This window comes from Pinus tabuliformis, chromosome 8 (assembly GCF_031772625.1).
Source record: "Pinus tabuliformis cultivar Carrire ecotype Pingquan chromosome 8, CPIR1, whole genome shotgun sequence".
NCBI lineage: Eukaryota > Viridiplantae > Streptophyta > Pinopsida > Pinales > Pinaceae > Pinus > Pinus tabuliformis.
In genome coordinates, this window is record NC_142294.1 from 166748338 (window position 1) to 166764210 (window position 15873).

General features: G+C 32.5%; 1 protein-coding gene and 1 pseudogene across 1 annotated transcript; both read left to right on the forward strand.

Moving 5' to 3' along the window:
* The first annotated feature begins 4030 nt into the window (after positions 1 to 4030).
* On the forward strand, positions 4031 to 4841 carry LOC149234657 (calreticulin pseudogene; annotated as a pseudogene).
* A 7776-nt stretch (positions 4842 to 12617) lies between these two features.
* LOC149234658 (galactan beta-1,4-galactosyltransferase GALS1-like) lies at positions 12618 to 14845 on the forward strand. The gene is made up of 2 exons (XM_089461219.1): positions 12618 to 14097; positions 14189 to 14845. Exons 1-2 carry the CDS (start codon positions 12731 to 12733, stop codon positions 14544 to 14546), a joined length of 1725 nt encoding a protein of 574 aa, XP_089317345.1. The 5' UTR covers positions 12618 to 12730; the 3' UTR covers positions 14547 to 14845.
* Positions 14846 to 15873: the final 1028 nt, after the last annotated feature.

Genomic DNA, 15873 nt, shown 5'->3' on the forward strand with positions numbered 1-15873 from the left:
TGAAAGACTCGCCAAGATCTTACAAGATTTTATAATTGAGTAAAATATTCGCCATGCCTGGTGAGAGATTCGCCAAAAAATTATATATACATATTATATTATTGATAAAATCGCCTTCCATTTTTCCTATATACCATGGAGATTCGCCCATTTATTATATTTATAAATTTAGGGGGCGTTCTTAAAATTTTCCCTGCTAACAATATTGATGCTAGGTTATATGGCCTTCCCCACTACTCGACCCCTATAGCTCCCATATCGATATATTAGTTGAGTCAAGATATTGCTAGCAATTTAGAACATATGGTTCCAAAATCATAAGGACTAGAAGATATTCATGTTGCAATCACTGGTGACTAATTTAAGAGCAATTTATATTAGTATCAAAGAGCTTAGAGCAAACAAGTTTATGTGGAAACAAAAGATCAGGAAAAAACACAGATTGTGTAATCTACAATTGACAATGTGTCGTAAGATGAGGCATTGTAAACTAGTAGAAAACGTAATAAAAGTTACATAAAAACGTAAAGGGAGCCGAAACTCAGAGTTAATAAATACCTGGAAGGAGGAAAAAAAAACTCTAATGCAGCCTTAAGTAGAAAACATTATTTGGGCTTAAAATTTGTCCTGATAGAGAAGAGGAATTCAGTGTTAGATAAACCTGGAATAGTTGCAAGAATTGATGGTATTCGCTCTCAGTGTGGAACAAAGTGAGTACTTGTGTACATAATCAAAGGAAAGAATTTAGGAAGAAATTAAGTCTCATCAACCAATAAAAAAAGGGGTGGAGATAAGAATTACCTAGAGGTCACCTTGAAGGCATTCCATGGGAAAACCCTGTCAATAGAGAAAGGGAAAGAATTAGCTTAAATTTTGGGGAAAAACTTTAAGAATATTTGGAAGCATAATAGAGTCACAGAGAAGTCTAATGTACCTTGTGCAGTTAAATGGGGAATAAGACCTGTATGTCACTTCAGACAACATGAAGAGGAACCCTCGTTGCTAGACTCGACAACTCCATTAGAAGCTCGTGAGGCAAGTAAGAGAAACCATGCAATGAAGAGAATTGAGGGAGAGAGCCGAATAAAAATTTCTGTAAAAAAAGGCCAAATATGAATGATAATATTCTATAATAGAGCCTTAGTAACAGAGGAGGAGAATACTTATCGAGCTATACCTTCCTCCTAGAAGAGTTTCAGAAGAAACAAGCCCTGGAAATTTAGTCAATCACTGTTAGCCCTAAAGACAGTTTGAGAGGTTGAAAAATGAATAAATAAGGATTGAAAACTGATAAACATTAATTATCTACCAATTTGTTGAGTTGTTTTACTAGGGTAGCGACGAGAGGTTGTAACTACATAAAAAATTAACAATAACTCCAAAATTCGTAATGCAAGACATAAAAAGAAATGGAGAACATGCAAGTCACAACATTGTGCATATATGATATTAAATTATTTATTAATAGGGTCGGAGCCTATGCCATCAACTGTCAGGAAATACACATCACGTATGTTCAATAAGGAATTTCATGACAATCAACTGTAAGCTCTAAGAATTACATGTATCTCCGGATGAGAGTTTAAGGCAGTGTGGCCGATACCCAGGGTTTTTATTAAATACAAAGTGGTCGAAGTCCTTTCTTGAAGACCTGGAGTAAATAAATCCTAAGAGATAGTATTGTAAGAAAATATTGGTAGTCAAATCGATTTTGAAACATAATAAGCTAAATTTGCTAACTGAAACCAAGGGGATTGAAACTTGCAAAGGGAAATACAAAAAGAAGTCATTTATTTAGAGTACACTAGAAAGGGAAAATCGATTGAAAATAACCAAAGTATTTACCTCCTCTCTGCATAGTAAGAGAAGGGTTCCTTCTCTATGCAGTGAACTCAGAATGTAGATCTGAAGCCTCCAGCATTATGAAAACAAACCTATGCCCAAACACTACTATCATGATTCTAACAACCAAAATATGGAGGGTCTCCACCTATTGCAGAGCGAAAAACCTTGTTGGGTGAACGAAACAATTGAGGGCGAGGCAACGTAGTGTGAGGGAGGGTAGTTCCTCCATAACCACTTCATTCCACCTCCACCATCGATCTCTAGGAATGATGATCCATACCGTCGATGCCCACCCCAACATCAATTCCAACAAATTAGGTCCTAAGAATTACAGTGTGTGCTAGATGTAGAGTTGGAAAACTTCTAAGTGAGGATCTTGCAATTTATGAAGGTTCAAAAATAGTGTTACATGATAATCCAAACTTGACTTCTATGTCGGCTAAGAACCACTAAGTATAGTCAAGACCATAGTATTATCTACTCATTAATGACGATATGTAAATATATTCAGCGACGATTTTATTTGATACACATACTATAGCCTAGAAACCCATAAGGAGAGTCTCTCTTAAAGCATAGTAGCATGTATAACTAGTAATTTCCCCTAAAGTTGCAAAAGTACACCACAAGAATAAAAGAATAGAAGATTTTGTATAAAAATTATTTTACATTTTTTTTTCAATTTTACAAGTTACAATTTAATTTAAATTATATCTATTTTAATATTATTTAATTATTGATTATTTATTAAAAATTCTATATCATTACAACATTTATGGGAAAATATGTGATTTTATTTTGTGAAAAATATATATTGGATTATGGAAGATCTATTCATTTATTTGTTGGTCGAAAAACAATGTTATTCAATTATCTTTACATTTTTATTTTTTAAATATTGATACATCGTTGTTTTTAAATAACTCATGTGATTTGTGGTCTTTGCATTAATTTATAGAATTTTTTCATCTTGTTGGTCTTACAAAATACAATATTGTTGATCTTGGAAAATATGGTTATGAAGAAAAAAATTGAATTTGTGATGTATAATCTCACCATCATGAACATATATTCTCTGATTCTTCCAAAATTTAAGATGAATTAAGCTACTCCCTTCTATCAAGAATTTGATTAAGGTATATGAAAAATTTGAAAACATGGCATTAAAGTTATGTGACATTTAATGTGTCGATTCTCATAAACTCTATGATCCATGCCCACTAACAGATAATTCCCATTCGATTCATATTGTTAGTGAACAACTCTTTAATCCAATCAAATGGTTGAGTCATCATTTATTTTTTAAACAAAATGAAATATAACAAAATTTTCCAATAACTACACTATAAATATATTAATGCACATGAGCAACTAGATTATGGGGAAAATGAAAGTATTATTTATCCCCGAAATAAGTTGTTGCCCAATTCTCTTAATACAACCTTAAAAATGCAAAGGAATTTATGAATGATATGGATGGATTTGTATTTTCTGTTTGAGGTCTAGAATTATATGTGAATCGAGAGAATCGACTAATCTCATATTGTTGTTCCTTCTCTCATTGTTTCTTGCTCGATCCATCACAATCACTTCCAAACTCAAAACCTATGTGAAAATTATTTAATATTCGGCTAATAAGAAATAATGCACAAAAATAATAATTCCACACTCATATACGATCATTGAATTTGTCTTGTATAGATGGGTGTATTGAAAAGTTGTAAGTTTGCATGGGACAATAATAAATGTTGATGAGAGAGAGAGAAATGGAAAAATGATGATTATTAAGATATTGATTCATTCACGAGGCTTCTCTACCACATAATAAACACTCATCACCTCCTCCTGTTCCGCATTGTGTTCTTCATACAAGGAGATCGACACATGTATGTCTGTTTTTGGCTTCCAATTTTCCTTGTCTTTGCGTAGAGCTTCACAATGTTTGTGGAGAGCTTGAGAAAGTTTTACATATTTGAGCTGAAAAAAATTGGGGTACGAGAAACTCATGAGAGATGTCAATTCCATGAACCTCTAGGCCTTGCAATTAATGATGTCTCTCTAGTTCTGAAGCATTTGTTGAAGGTATACTTGCATTTTAGGTGTATATATCTATTTGCTAAAGTATACTTGCATTTTAGATGTATAGATCCATGTTTGATGTTAGATCAAATTCAAACCCTTGACAATGGTGTCTGGAGGATTGGTCAAGTTGTCCCTCTTGCTCATGTGTTTTGCTTCGATATCCTCTGCTCATGTTTATCTCGAAGAGTGATTCAACGATGGATGGGAAAATCGTTGGGTGATATTTGATTGGAAGAAGGATGAGGGTGCAGTAGGGGAATGGATTCACACTACTGGAAAATGGAACAGGACCCCAATGAAAAAGGGATTTAAACTCATCCAGATGCACGTTTCTTTTCCATTTTAGCTAAATTGCTAGAGTTTAATAACAAGGATAAGACATTTGTTCTTCAATTTTTTGTCAAGCATGAGCATAAACTTGACTGCGGTGGTGGATATGTGAAGCTATTGAGTGGTGATGTTGACCAAAAGAAATTTGGTGGAGATACACCTTACAACATCATGTTTGGTCTAGACATATGTGGTTATAGTACAAAGAAGGTTCATGCAATTCTTGGTCATGTTGAAAAGAACCATCCTATTAACCAGAAGGTATCTTGTGAAACAAATCAACTTAGTCATGTTTATACTTTTATTATACGCCTTGATACTAATTACATCATTCTCATTGATAACAAGGAGAAAGATTTTGGAATTTTATACACCAATTGGGATATTTCGCCACAAAAACAAATTAAGGATCCTGATGCCCAAACAAAAATTGGTCATAAACAATACAAATTTCCACGACAATCACACGCCAATATTGTAAGTATAACATTCCAATGTGAGTTGATAATCTTGATATTTTTGTGGAAGATCTCTAGACTTTAATTTGATTTTAATATTTTTTACAGTGGATTATATCCATATGAGGTGTAGAGCCCAATTATTATCTCTTCTTTTTTGTCTTATAAAAATAAAATTAAAGTGGTTAGTACTTTTGATTTTAATATCTTTATATATGCATTTGAAATGTACATATTAATTGATTATTATGTTTGAATTCAAATTTCGATGCGCTACAGTTTGGATGATCGAATAGTAATTGGGGCCAGATCAAATGGAGTTGCCGGAATGTCCTTGCTTTGATTGTAAGGTCATTGAGGCTTGCGTAGACGTAAATAAATCGATTCAAGGATAGATTGATCTTTTTGGAGTTCCAAACGTTTTTTTATTATATAAAAATGGGTGATTTGATATTTGTGTGTAAATTAGTCTAATATGTTTCTAAAACGTATCTAAGGCAGCCTGGAAGATCTTGGAGTGTGTGAATGTGCTAAATAGCATGTTGTTTGAATTCAAATTTCAATAAGTTTCAACTTTGAATGTAAACGTACAACATTGTCGTGTGATAACATTAATGGAAGTTTAAGAATTTTGCAATGAACAAGCCAAACAAAGCATGACCTGGTCCTCTTATTCATTCTAATTTCACAAGATTCATCTTGGTGTAAGGAGCACACATTGTTCGGTTTTGGAGAAAGCATTGTAGAGATAATTTCCTTGCTATTTCTAGGCCTACTGGCAGTCCTTGAGCTTGAATTTCATTGACATAGTTGATGATTGTTGAGGTGACTCTTGTCTAATGCGTAGCGGCTCTATTGAGGTGACTCTCAAAAGGGCCACAAAAGTTGATGGCATTGAGTTCACTGCAGACAACACTGCGAGTTATGAGTTCAGTGCAGACAATGTTGCAAGGTATGACAACTTGTACAATTCATAAATTCAAATGACGAAGATGAGGATAGGGGAAGCTAGGGTGAATGTATCAATTTTGGCACATTTCTCAAAAAATTTCTCAACCTCGTCTTAGGTCCATGTGTTATATTTTGGTTTGATGAAGGAGGACAAAAAGGGAGCTTTGGGATTGGTTGGACTGAACAATGTTTACCCAACCCAATCCTGGAGAGGAAACACCTTTGGTGTAAATATACATTTAAAGAAAAACATGACTGCGGTCCAAAGGCAAGGAGCCCAAGTCAACCATGGGAAAACATTATGGTATTAATTTACAACGATGAGAGTTAAAACATTGAAAAATTACTGAGCTTGTGAACTAAGTAATTTCCATTTTTTTTTTACTAGTATGGTAATCATTTTTTTTTTGAAAGGGAGGTGTTACAGGACACTTGTTTATCTCACATTAGGAGAGAGAAGAAAGTTATGTGTGTCTTGCATGTTATAGATTTGCATGCAACATCCTATTAAATGTTTCAACATGTTGTTTTGACACCCATAAAATGTAGATTTCTTATCATTCTCTTAGGAAGGGTATGATGTCTTACATCCTTATAAGTATAGAGATTTTCATTGGAATGTGGCCAGGGAAATGGAACAATCTTCTACTTTGTAGAAGTCATTTTGTTCCATATTTTACTTTGTAGAATTCCTTTTTCCCAAGCCAGTTGGACTCATTAGCATTGTAGAAGTTCCAAACTTTAGTGATACCATATTTGACTAGTATTCTCTACAAATTATTGATGCCAACATTATCACTTATTGACCCCTAGACCTCTTCACTTAGTATTCTAGAAATGTAGTAATTTATCAACGTCACCATCATTGAAAGTGAAATTTGACATCACTATTTTTTAACTTTTTCAAGCAAATTTCACTAGATTCCACGTGAGGTGTCTATAAAAGGATGAAAAGGAACAAACAAGGATTTATTCATGTTTGAAACACCCAATTATGTTCATAACATTAGTTTTTCAATGAAATTTGGTTCCATCTTGCTTCACATGGATTCATATGATAGTGCAACAAATGGAAAAGGCTCATTCCAGTAAAGGGAATTGTATGGACTTAATCCATAATTTTTTTTTGAAATGTAAACAAGCATCCATAGGCTTGTTAGAGTCAATATGGATCTTTACTAAAAGTTGAGTCATCTTCACATCACCAACCACATCCAATAGAAAGGTACCAACCCCTATAATACAAATGATGTCTCCAAATAAGGTGCAGTCAATACCAATGATATCATCTTATGAATCTATTACAATGAGATTTGCAAAGTATGTTGTCATACGTGAGTGAAAGAAACAATCCATATGGTTAAAAAAGGGAAGTATTTTTGAAGACCCCGCATTAGGGGATTTTTGAGGTCTAAAATGGGCCTCCTAAGGAAATTATAAAATAATAGTGGAAATAATAAAATAAGATTTGATTACATCATCAATTTTTAGAGGGAGAAAAGAAAAAACTATTTTTTCAACTTATCTCCCTATTGGTTTACTCAAATTTCGAGTGGAAACACTCGTTGGATGCATAATTTGATTCCTCATCCAAGGAGTACCCACGTTTCATACTTTTGATGGACCCTGCTACACAAAAAATGAGAAATATATGAAAAACGCGAATGCAATCACATTTTATTTTTATGTATTTCTCATTTTTGGTATAGCAGGGCTCATCAAAAGTATGCAACATGGGTACTCCTTGGATGAGGAATTAAGTTTTGCATCCAGCATGTACTTCCGCTCCAAATTTGAGTAAAACCTTAGGGAGATAAGTTTAAAATACGAGTTGAAAAAGTAGTTTTATTATTTTATTATTTTTACTTTTTTACTCCAAAAATGGTGAATCATCCCCCATGGTTGACATCATCATCTTGAATTCTATTGGTTCTTATAAAGTTTATTTTGGTTGTACATTTTGCTTAGAAGACCCATTTTAGACCTAAAAAATCTCCTAATGAGAAACCCCGGTTAAGGAGACAATAAGGGTTTGAAAGCATATAATACAAGTTGATCTATGAACCCTAGTTCTACAACCCTTAGGAGAAATGCTACTAGTCAATAGTTTGACAGATCAATTAAATAACCTAGAAATATTTCTTGCCAAGTAATCCTTAGGATCAAATATTAGAAGCAAGCCCCTCTAGAGGCGCTAAATAAGAGATCCAATTTATTCTCAATAAATTGATATGTGGAAACTATAGATTAGGTTGTCTGAAGACTATTTAAGTAGTTTCCATTGCATCAACAATTTCTCCTGCAAGATTTGATTCAGGATTGTTAGTGTCAATCTTGTAGGATTTTCTTAATGGTGTTGTAATATCTTTTGGCCTCTGCCAAGAGTAATGATTTGAGTTACCATCACCAACCTAAGAAAAAATCTAGGACTGGAGATGCTTGAAAAAAAAAAATAAACTGTTGGACCATTGAGAGCTTTGACTAGAGAAGTAAATACATGACCCAACGGTTTAAGAAGGGGTTTATGATGTTTAACACAACATGCAGGTAGGGAAGGACTATATCTCTCTTGCTTGAGAGTTGTAGCAACTACTATAGCAGGGCACACTACAATCATAAAATAAATGGTAAGGATCGACCCAACTATATGGAAGGAAATAACCAAAAGTAGTTAAATGAAAGGGGTGTTAGAGCATACCCCCACCCATCAGAGGTAAACTGTAAGAGAAGCCTCAATCTGGCTCAGATTATGCCTATGATACTATTGCTACTATTGCCTTCAAAAGGAACAATTTAATTAATTAAGAATGGTGAATTAGGTTGTTTCAATAATTGGTAGCCGAGCCAAGGGCCAATGGATAGATGATGGGGCAGTGTGAGGTGCACCAATTGAGAAAAGGTATTTGTGATACAACTACTAAGTTATGAACTGTTGTAGCTAAAGTAAGACCCCTGCTACAAAGATAAGAGAAAGTAGCTATGAAATCATGAAATTTAGGCAAATAGAACATATCTAACACAAAACCACACATAATTGCAAAATATAATGAAGAAGAAAATATAACCTTTGTTGTGTTTCTTATTACTAGCTCAGATGCTTCTCGTGCCTTTGTTGTTTGTCTTTCTGCTAGCTCAAATGCTTCTCGTGCCTTTGTTGCTTTGATCAAACCCAAGATAGTATAAGCCCTAATTGCAAAAATACCAATTGGAAGCAACCTGCATATATAGACACTATGAAAATTTGGCACGCCCTTGTGTCTGAAGCTCCATAAAATAATTTGCAGCTGGCTAGTTTGCTCCATTATTGCACTGTAAATGAACAAGTGGCTAGTTCGTTGGAGGAATGGTCAAGCGATAGCTTTCTGTGATGAAGTCCTTATGTCCAAGCTAGCTGCTAGAGGAATGGAATAGTTGTACCTCACAAGCGAACCCTTTGTCTTGGCGGATAGTTGTGCGGGCGAACAAGTGTCTTGCACACAAGCCACTTATGGCGTTCTCATAGTAGCGTGGTCACTTTAGAAATATAGAATATTGTAGTTTTATTAAATATAATGATAATTTTGTAATGAAGTCTTATTTATAAAAAAATGTTATTAATTTTGAATTCACTTGACATTTCGTTTCGTTAATGTGAACATGGGGTAATTTTATATAGAATTTTAGCACAAAGTATGAAAGTGACAGAGAAAGTAGAGACTATAAATAATGAAAGTGTTGGTATTTAATATAGGTGATGCTAATTAATTTTTTAATTAATTAATACATATAATAATAATGATAAAGTCTAAACATAAGTATTACAATATTACAGTTATAAATATAGCTATAGGTTGTTAAAGCTACTCACTAATTGGAGAAAATAGCAAAATGTTAATTTTGAAAACATTATATAAGGGGTGGTAGGAGGGGGAGGGATTTTGATTAATTCTGAGGGAATAATAGAAGCCATGTATGCTTGGGGTTTCGGAACTAGATCAAATAATCAAGTAAAAACATATGGGTTTCTTTAAAGATTAGTCATCGCAAAGCAAAAGAAGTCAACAATATTCTTATCTTGAGATACTCCTGGCTCACTATTCAATTTCCCATTAAGGGGTCTAATTCCAAAGATTTTTTTCGCTAGAATATTTTCCAAAATTCGAGATATTTTGAACAACTTCTCCTCCCAGGAATACTTCCATATCCTCCGTGATAATAATAAAGAGGCAAACAACCTGGCCAATGAGGCAACCTCCCTTAGGGAGGAAGAATTAATGTTAAATAATATTAAGCAATGATGTATAATCCCCTAAGGTTCACTGGGGGTCAGAGGGGGCCTATAGGGAGCGCACTTATAAGGCAATTAATATAGGGTGTAAGGTGGATCGTGGGGCATAATGAAATGAAGGGACGTGGAGTAATGTTGACTGACCTGCATCTCTCTCTTCGGATAGCAGATGGTGGCAAGTTCTCCTGGCTGATTGTGGACATTACTTACCAGTGGATGATTTATTGTATGAATTTTCATAATCATTAGCCTTTATTTTCTAACTTGGTACATTTTTGGATTATTATTTGAGCAGAAAAATTAAAATAATTAATAGAGGTAAGGTTTAAAGTTTTGGTTAAAATAATTAATAGAGGTAAGGTTTAAAGTTTTGGATAAATGAATTCTGCCGTAATATTTTTAATTATTTAAAAATTTATTGGTATATGAAATTATTTTTAATTTGTTAGGAGTATATTGATTAATAATTTAAAATTTAGTAAATATTTATTATTTTATTTTATGTATTATTAATATATTATTTTAAATATTAATTAGATATTTGTATCATTAATTTTTTTTTATAAAGTTAAGTGTAATTTTAAATGGATTAGTTTAATTTATAGGCGAAATAGATTTGATCATTAAAATTTGGCAAAACAATTTCAAGAAAGAATATGATTTTTTGTTATTTGAAATGTACTTTTGAATGCATAATGCATACTCTGAAAAACTCTTTGGGTCACTCAAATTCTACATTAAACAACTTAAACTCATTTTTTTAAAAGTCTCTCAGATTTTAGTTAAAATTAACCAGAAAAAATATCGCCAAAAAATATATTTCAAGTATAAATTAGAGTGTGTTATTTTCAAATTAAAATATTATTAGAACTTCGTTTATAAAGAGAAAGTGTAATTATTTTATATTTTTGCTAGTTTTTGTTTTTTTAAATATGGCAATATTTTTTAATATATAGAATCGATTTTGCACTTAAAAAAACCCAAAACATTTAAATTCATGGGAAATCATGCAAACATTGAAACTCATTGGAAATTATGCGTAAGAAAAGACAAAAATATATGAATGCATAAATGAATTTAAAACCTTGGAAAAAATGATATATTCAAACTAATCCAAAAATATGGCTAAGAAAATATTAAAAAATGCACTACCTTTAAATTAGGGGCATTTATAAAATATAATTAAAGTGATCTCAATATTGTATTTGTTATTGTGTGTGTCGGTTGTAAAGTAGAAAATCTAAAGAAGATGTCAAAGAAATTAAAAATTCTTATATTTTTTTAACAATAATTATGATTACAAATATAATTGTTAATTATTAATTGTTATTTTAATTTTATGTAATTCGAGAAAATTAAAATGTTTTATTGATATTTATTATTATTATTTTATTATTTATAGTTAAGAATTTGGTTACAAGGTTAAAAGTAATTGTCTAGAGAGGTGCTCTCCAGTTCAATATGTGGAAGTGTTTTAATGCCTTTAACTTGATCAAAATAAAATTAAAATACAATTTAATAAATAAATAATAATAATGATCAATAAAACATTTTGATTTGGTCAAATTATATAAAACTAAAAATAAAATTAATAATTATAATTATAATTAATAATAAAACCATCCTAGATCTATATTAACTCTCGATCTATCAAGCACAGTGACCAAATCTCTTGAAATGCAAACCTATTTTAGAGTAAAAGGAAATTTGATCCTTATTAGCACTTGACAGATCTCTAATAATGAATAATGAACTAAGTATTATATACAATTCTCTTCCCTAAAAAAAATATTATGAATAACAAAATTACAATATAAAGAAATTAAATTTAAAAAATTGTTTATATGTAATGTCTAGCATCACATCATTCTCAGCACAATGACTAAAAATAATGGTATATTAAGAAATTTAATTCTTCACATCTAAATTTAAAATAAATTTAAATTAATTATATTAATACTATCTTTATTTATATTTTTTATTTAAAAAAATAAAAACATTAAAAAATTAAAATCCAATAAAATATTATTTTAATAATTTTTTTTCCTTTTGAAAGTAACCTTTCTTTTTTTGTAAGCATCCACTGGATTTGAACCAATGACCTATAGTAAAGAATACACCCATTCACAGTGAATCCAAAACCCAGTAAATTATTATTTTAATAATTAAATTTACATATATAGATTCATTACGCGTGGTCACAACAAAATATAAATTCTCTTTTACGATAAGGAAAAGCGTTACATTATACCAACAAAAATGATTACTAATCTTAAATCCATAATGAAGCAACCATATTTCAAAGTCTCCATCAAAGTTTGATTTTTGTGGCACGGTTTCGTATACAGGCATCAATAAACCATTAAATTCAGAATCAATAAAGTCAATTTCGAATGGCCCATAAGTTGAGTGGTAGTCAATTTATACAACACCCAGCAGCTTTTGGGTAATATTATCTTTGCACTTGATCATACCTTTGTTTGTTGTATATAAAAATTAAGGAGGTGGGTTTGAATTGAGAAAGATCCGACTGTGTGATGCGCGCTGAGTTATTAAAAAGGAAAGTTGTAGTAGGATAATGGTAAGTTAGAAGATTTAAGATTTTAAATTTATAGTGAAACTCTGATTATACAAATGACTTTAACTGCTGAGAAATCTTCTTTATATTAGTATTATGCAAAATGATGTATATATATTCTTAATTGTGTAACAAATGCCCTCTTTTATTCCATAGTTTGATAAAGTGAGGAAATTTAAATAATGAAGGTTTACATTTTCTGAAACTTTGAAATTTTAAATGGAATTCAGCTTCGTACATTGCTTTGTCAAACATTTTTTGAAAACAAAAAGAGTTTGGTTTGTACACGATTTGCTTATTCCTGTTATCGGACATGCCTGGCTCCTCTTTAATTCATTGTGGAGGGCTCCAGAAATTCCTTGTGTTGGGGTTTCTGCTATGGGGAAACACAAAGAAAAGAAAGATCGAGTGCTGCCTCGATTTATTTCAGGTCGCTTGGAGGCTAAAATTCTGACTAGGGCCATTGTGGTCATGGGGATTCTGCTTATAGCAGACCAATTTCTGCCATTTGGCCGACACGATTTCTTCTCTTGTAAATTCACAGGAGGAGGAGCATTTCTTCAGGCAGATTCGAAGGCGGGTGCATTCAATTTCGAATTCAGAGCAACAGAGGTGAAGGAGATGGTCAAGCCCAGTATTATTCATAATACTAGCATAGCCATATTGAACAGCACCAGTAGAAGCACTGAGTTAATTCATGTGGAAGAAGATCCGAACAAGAGGGCGTTTCGCCCATATGGAACTGCTGCATACTTGTTTATCCAGATGGGGGCATACAGAGGAGGTCCTGCTACGTTTGCTGTAGTCGGGCTTGCTTCCAAGCCTCTTCATGTTTTTGGGAAGCCAAGATTTGAATGCGAATGGATCCCCAAAAATTCGTCATCTGGAAGATCAATAAAGGGCAAGGCCCACAGAATGCTCCCAGACTGGGGCTATGGCCGAGTTTACACAGTCGTGGTTATCAACTGTACTTTTTCTCAGAGAGTGGGCACTGATGCTAGCGGTGGAGAGCTCATTCTTCATGCACTCCATGGCAACAAATTTGGGAAAGCTGAGAGAATCGTTGCTCTCACAGAACAAAAAGGTACCTACAATGCCTCTGTTTACAGTCAGGCTCCCCCATATGATTACCTCTACTGTGGTTCCTCGCTGTACGGTGACCTGAATCCTCAGAGAATGAGAGAGTGGATGGCTTATCATGCCAAATTCTTTGGCCCTAGATCGCACTTTGTTTTTCACGATGCTGGTGGAGTCCATTCCCAAGTTAGAAAGGTGTTGGAGCCATGGATTCGAGCAGGTCGTGTGACGTTGCAGGATGTAACAGAGCAGGAACAATATGACGGGTATTACCATAATCAGTTCCTCATTGTGAACGATTGTTTGCACAGGTACAAATTCATGGCGAATTGGACTTTTTTCTTCGATGTAGATGAGTATCTCTATATTCCTCGGCGGAAAACACTGCAATATGTGTTGAATGAGCTCTCTGGCTATACCCAATTCACCATTGAGCAATATTCCATGTCTAACAAGCTCTGCTTGCAGAATAAACTGCACAGCATCTCGGCTAACAGTACTTATTCCAGGTAATAGTCATTATGGTTTCTATTAATCCGAAGAAAAAATTCGAATATGTTTTTGGGGTTTGAAATTCAATGTGATAATTCTGTTGCGCAGGGAATGGGGATTTGAAAAGTTATTATTCAGGGATGTGAAGAGAGGCATAAGGAGAGATCGCAAGTATGCAGTGCAGGCAAGAAATGTGTACGCAACTGGCGTTCACATGTCTGAGAATGTGATGGGGAAAACACAGCACAAGACAGAGGGTTTGATGAGATTCTATCATTATCATGACACCATCACCAGTAGAGGAGAGCCGTGCAGGGAATTTGTGAAATCATCGATGAGAAAGAACGTGAGTTGGGTGGGAGGCATTCCGTATGTATATGATGGCACCATGAAAGCTGTTGCTCAATCCATTAAAAAATTCGAGAGAGACATGATGGGATCCCAGCTCGCATCCATTCAGCAGTGAGCGATTATGTTGGGAAAATTCTGCAAATTGATAAAAGCAAGTACCATTTATGAAAGACCAAATCATTGCAAGAGCTTTGATTTGATCAGGCCGAAATCCAGAGCTCATCAGACTTAGTGTTTAGTGATCGTACCATTCTTTCTAACTCTTGAGCCTGCATCTATCTCTTGTAAATTTCCATGCTTGTTTACCGCGGGGGCGGGATTCTGCCCTGCCCTGCCCGGCCCCGGCATGGTCGATGCATGTAGGTTTATGGTACTGTATTCTTTTGTAAAGTATGAAATTTCAATTTGAGTGGACTTTGCTGCTCCCCGCCATCATTTGTTCACAGATCACTCTCACCTCACTTTGTAATTTATATATCCACTAAGCAGCGTAACGCATTTTTTCACCTAATTATTATAATAATTAATTTATATCTGTATTAAATTTATTTTATAACTGATTAAGAAAGAATTAATTAGATAATAATTAATTTATATCTGTATTAAATTTATTTTATAACTGATTAAGAAAGAATTAATTAGATGAAAAAACTGTGTTACGCAACTTAATTATAAATTTAATATTCACCTAATTATTATAATAAAAATATTATATATAATTATCCACTAAGCAGCGTAACACATTTTTTCACCTAATTATTATAATAATTAATTTATATCTGTATTAAATTTATTTTATAACTGATTAAGAAAAAATTAATTAGGTAAAAAAATGTGTTACGCAACCTAATTATAAATTTAATATTCACCTAATTGTTATAATAAAAAGATTATATATAATTATCCACTAAGCAGCGTAACACATTTTTTCACCTAATTATTATAATAATTAATTTATATCTGTATTAAATTTATTTTATAACTTATTAAGAAAAAATTATTTAGGTGAAAAAATGTGTTACGCAACATAATTATAAACTTAATATTTACCTAATTATTATAATAAAAATATTATATATAATTATCCACTAAGCAGCGTAACACATTTTTCACCCAAAATGAATCATTTTAAAAATTTTTGTAGTAAAATAAATTTAATACAGATATAGATTAATTATTATAATATTATATTCATATTTATTTTTTATTTATTTTTAAATAAAAAATATTAAAAAAATCAATAAAATACTAATGGTCACGACAAAATTTTATTTCGACGGCCTCTCAAATTTCATAACAAAATTATCTTGTAGTGGTTTTCAAATTTAATAAATTATATTATATTTTTAAAGATGATTATTAATTGGGCTAGAGTTATTTTCAAGTTTTAAATGGAAGAGATATTTGTAATGTCTTTATGATGATGATGATGATGATGGTTA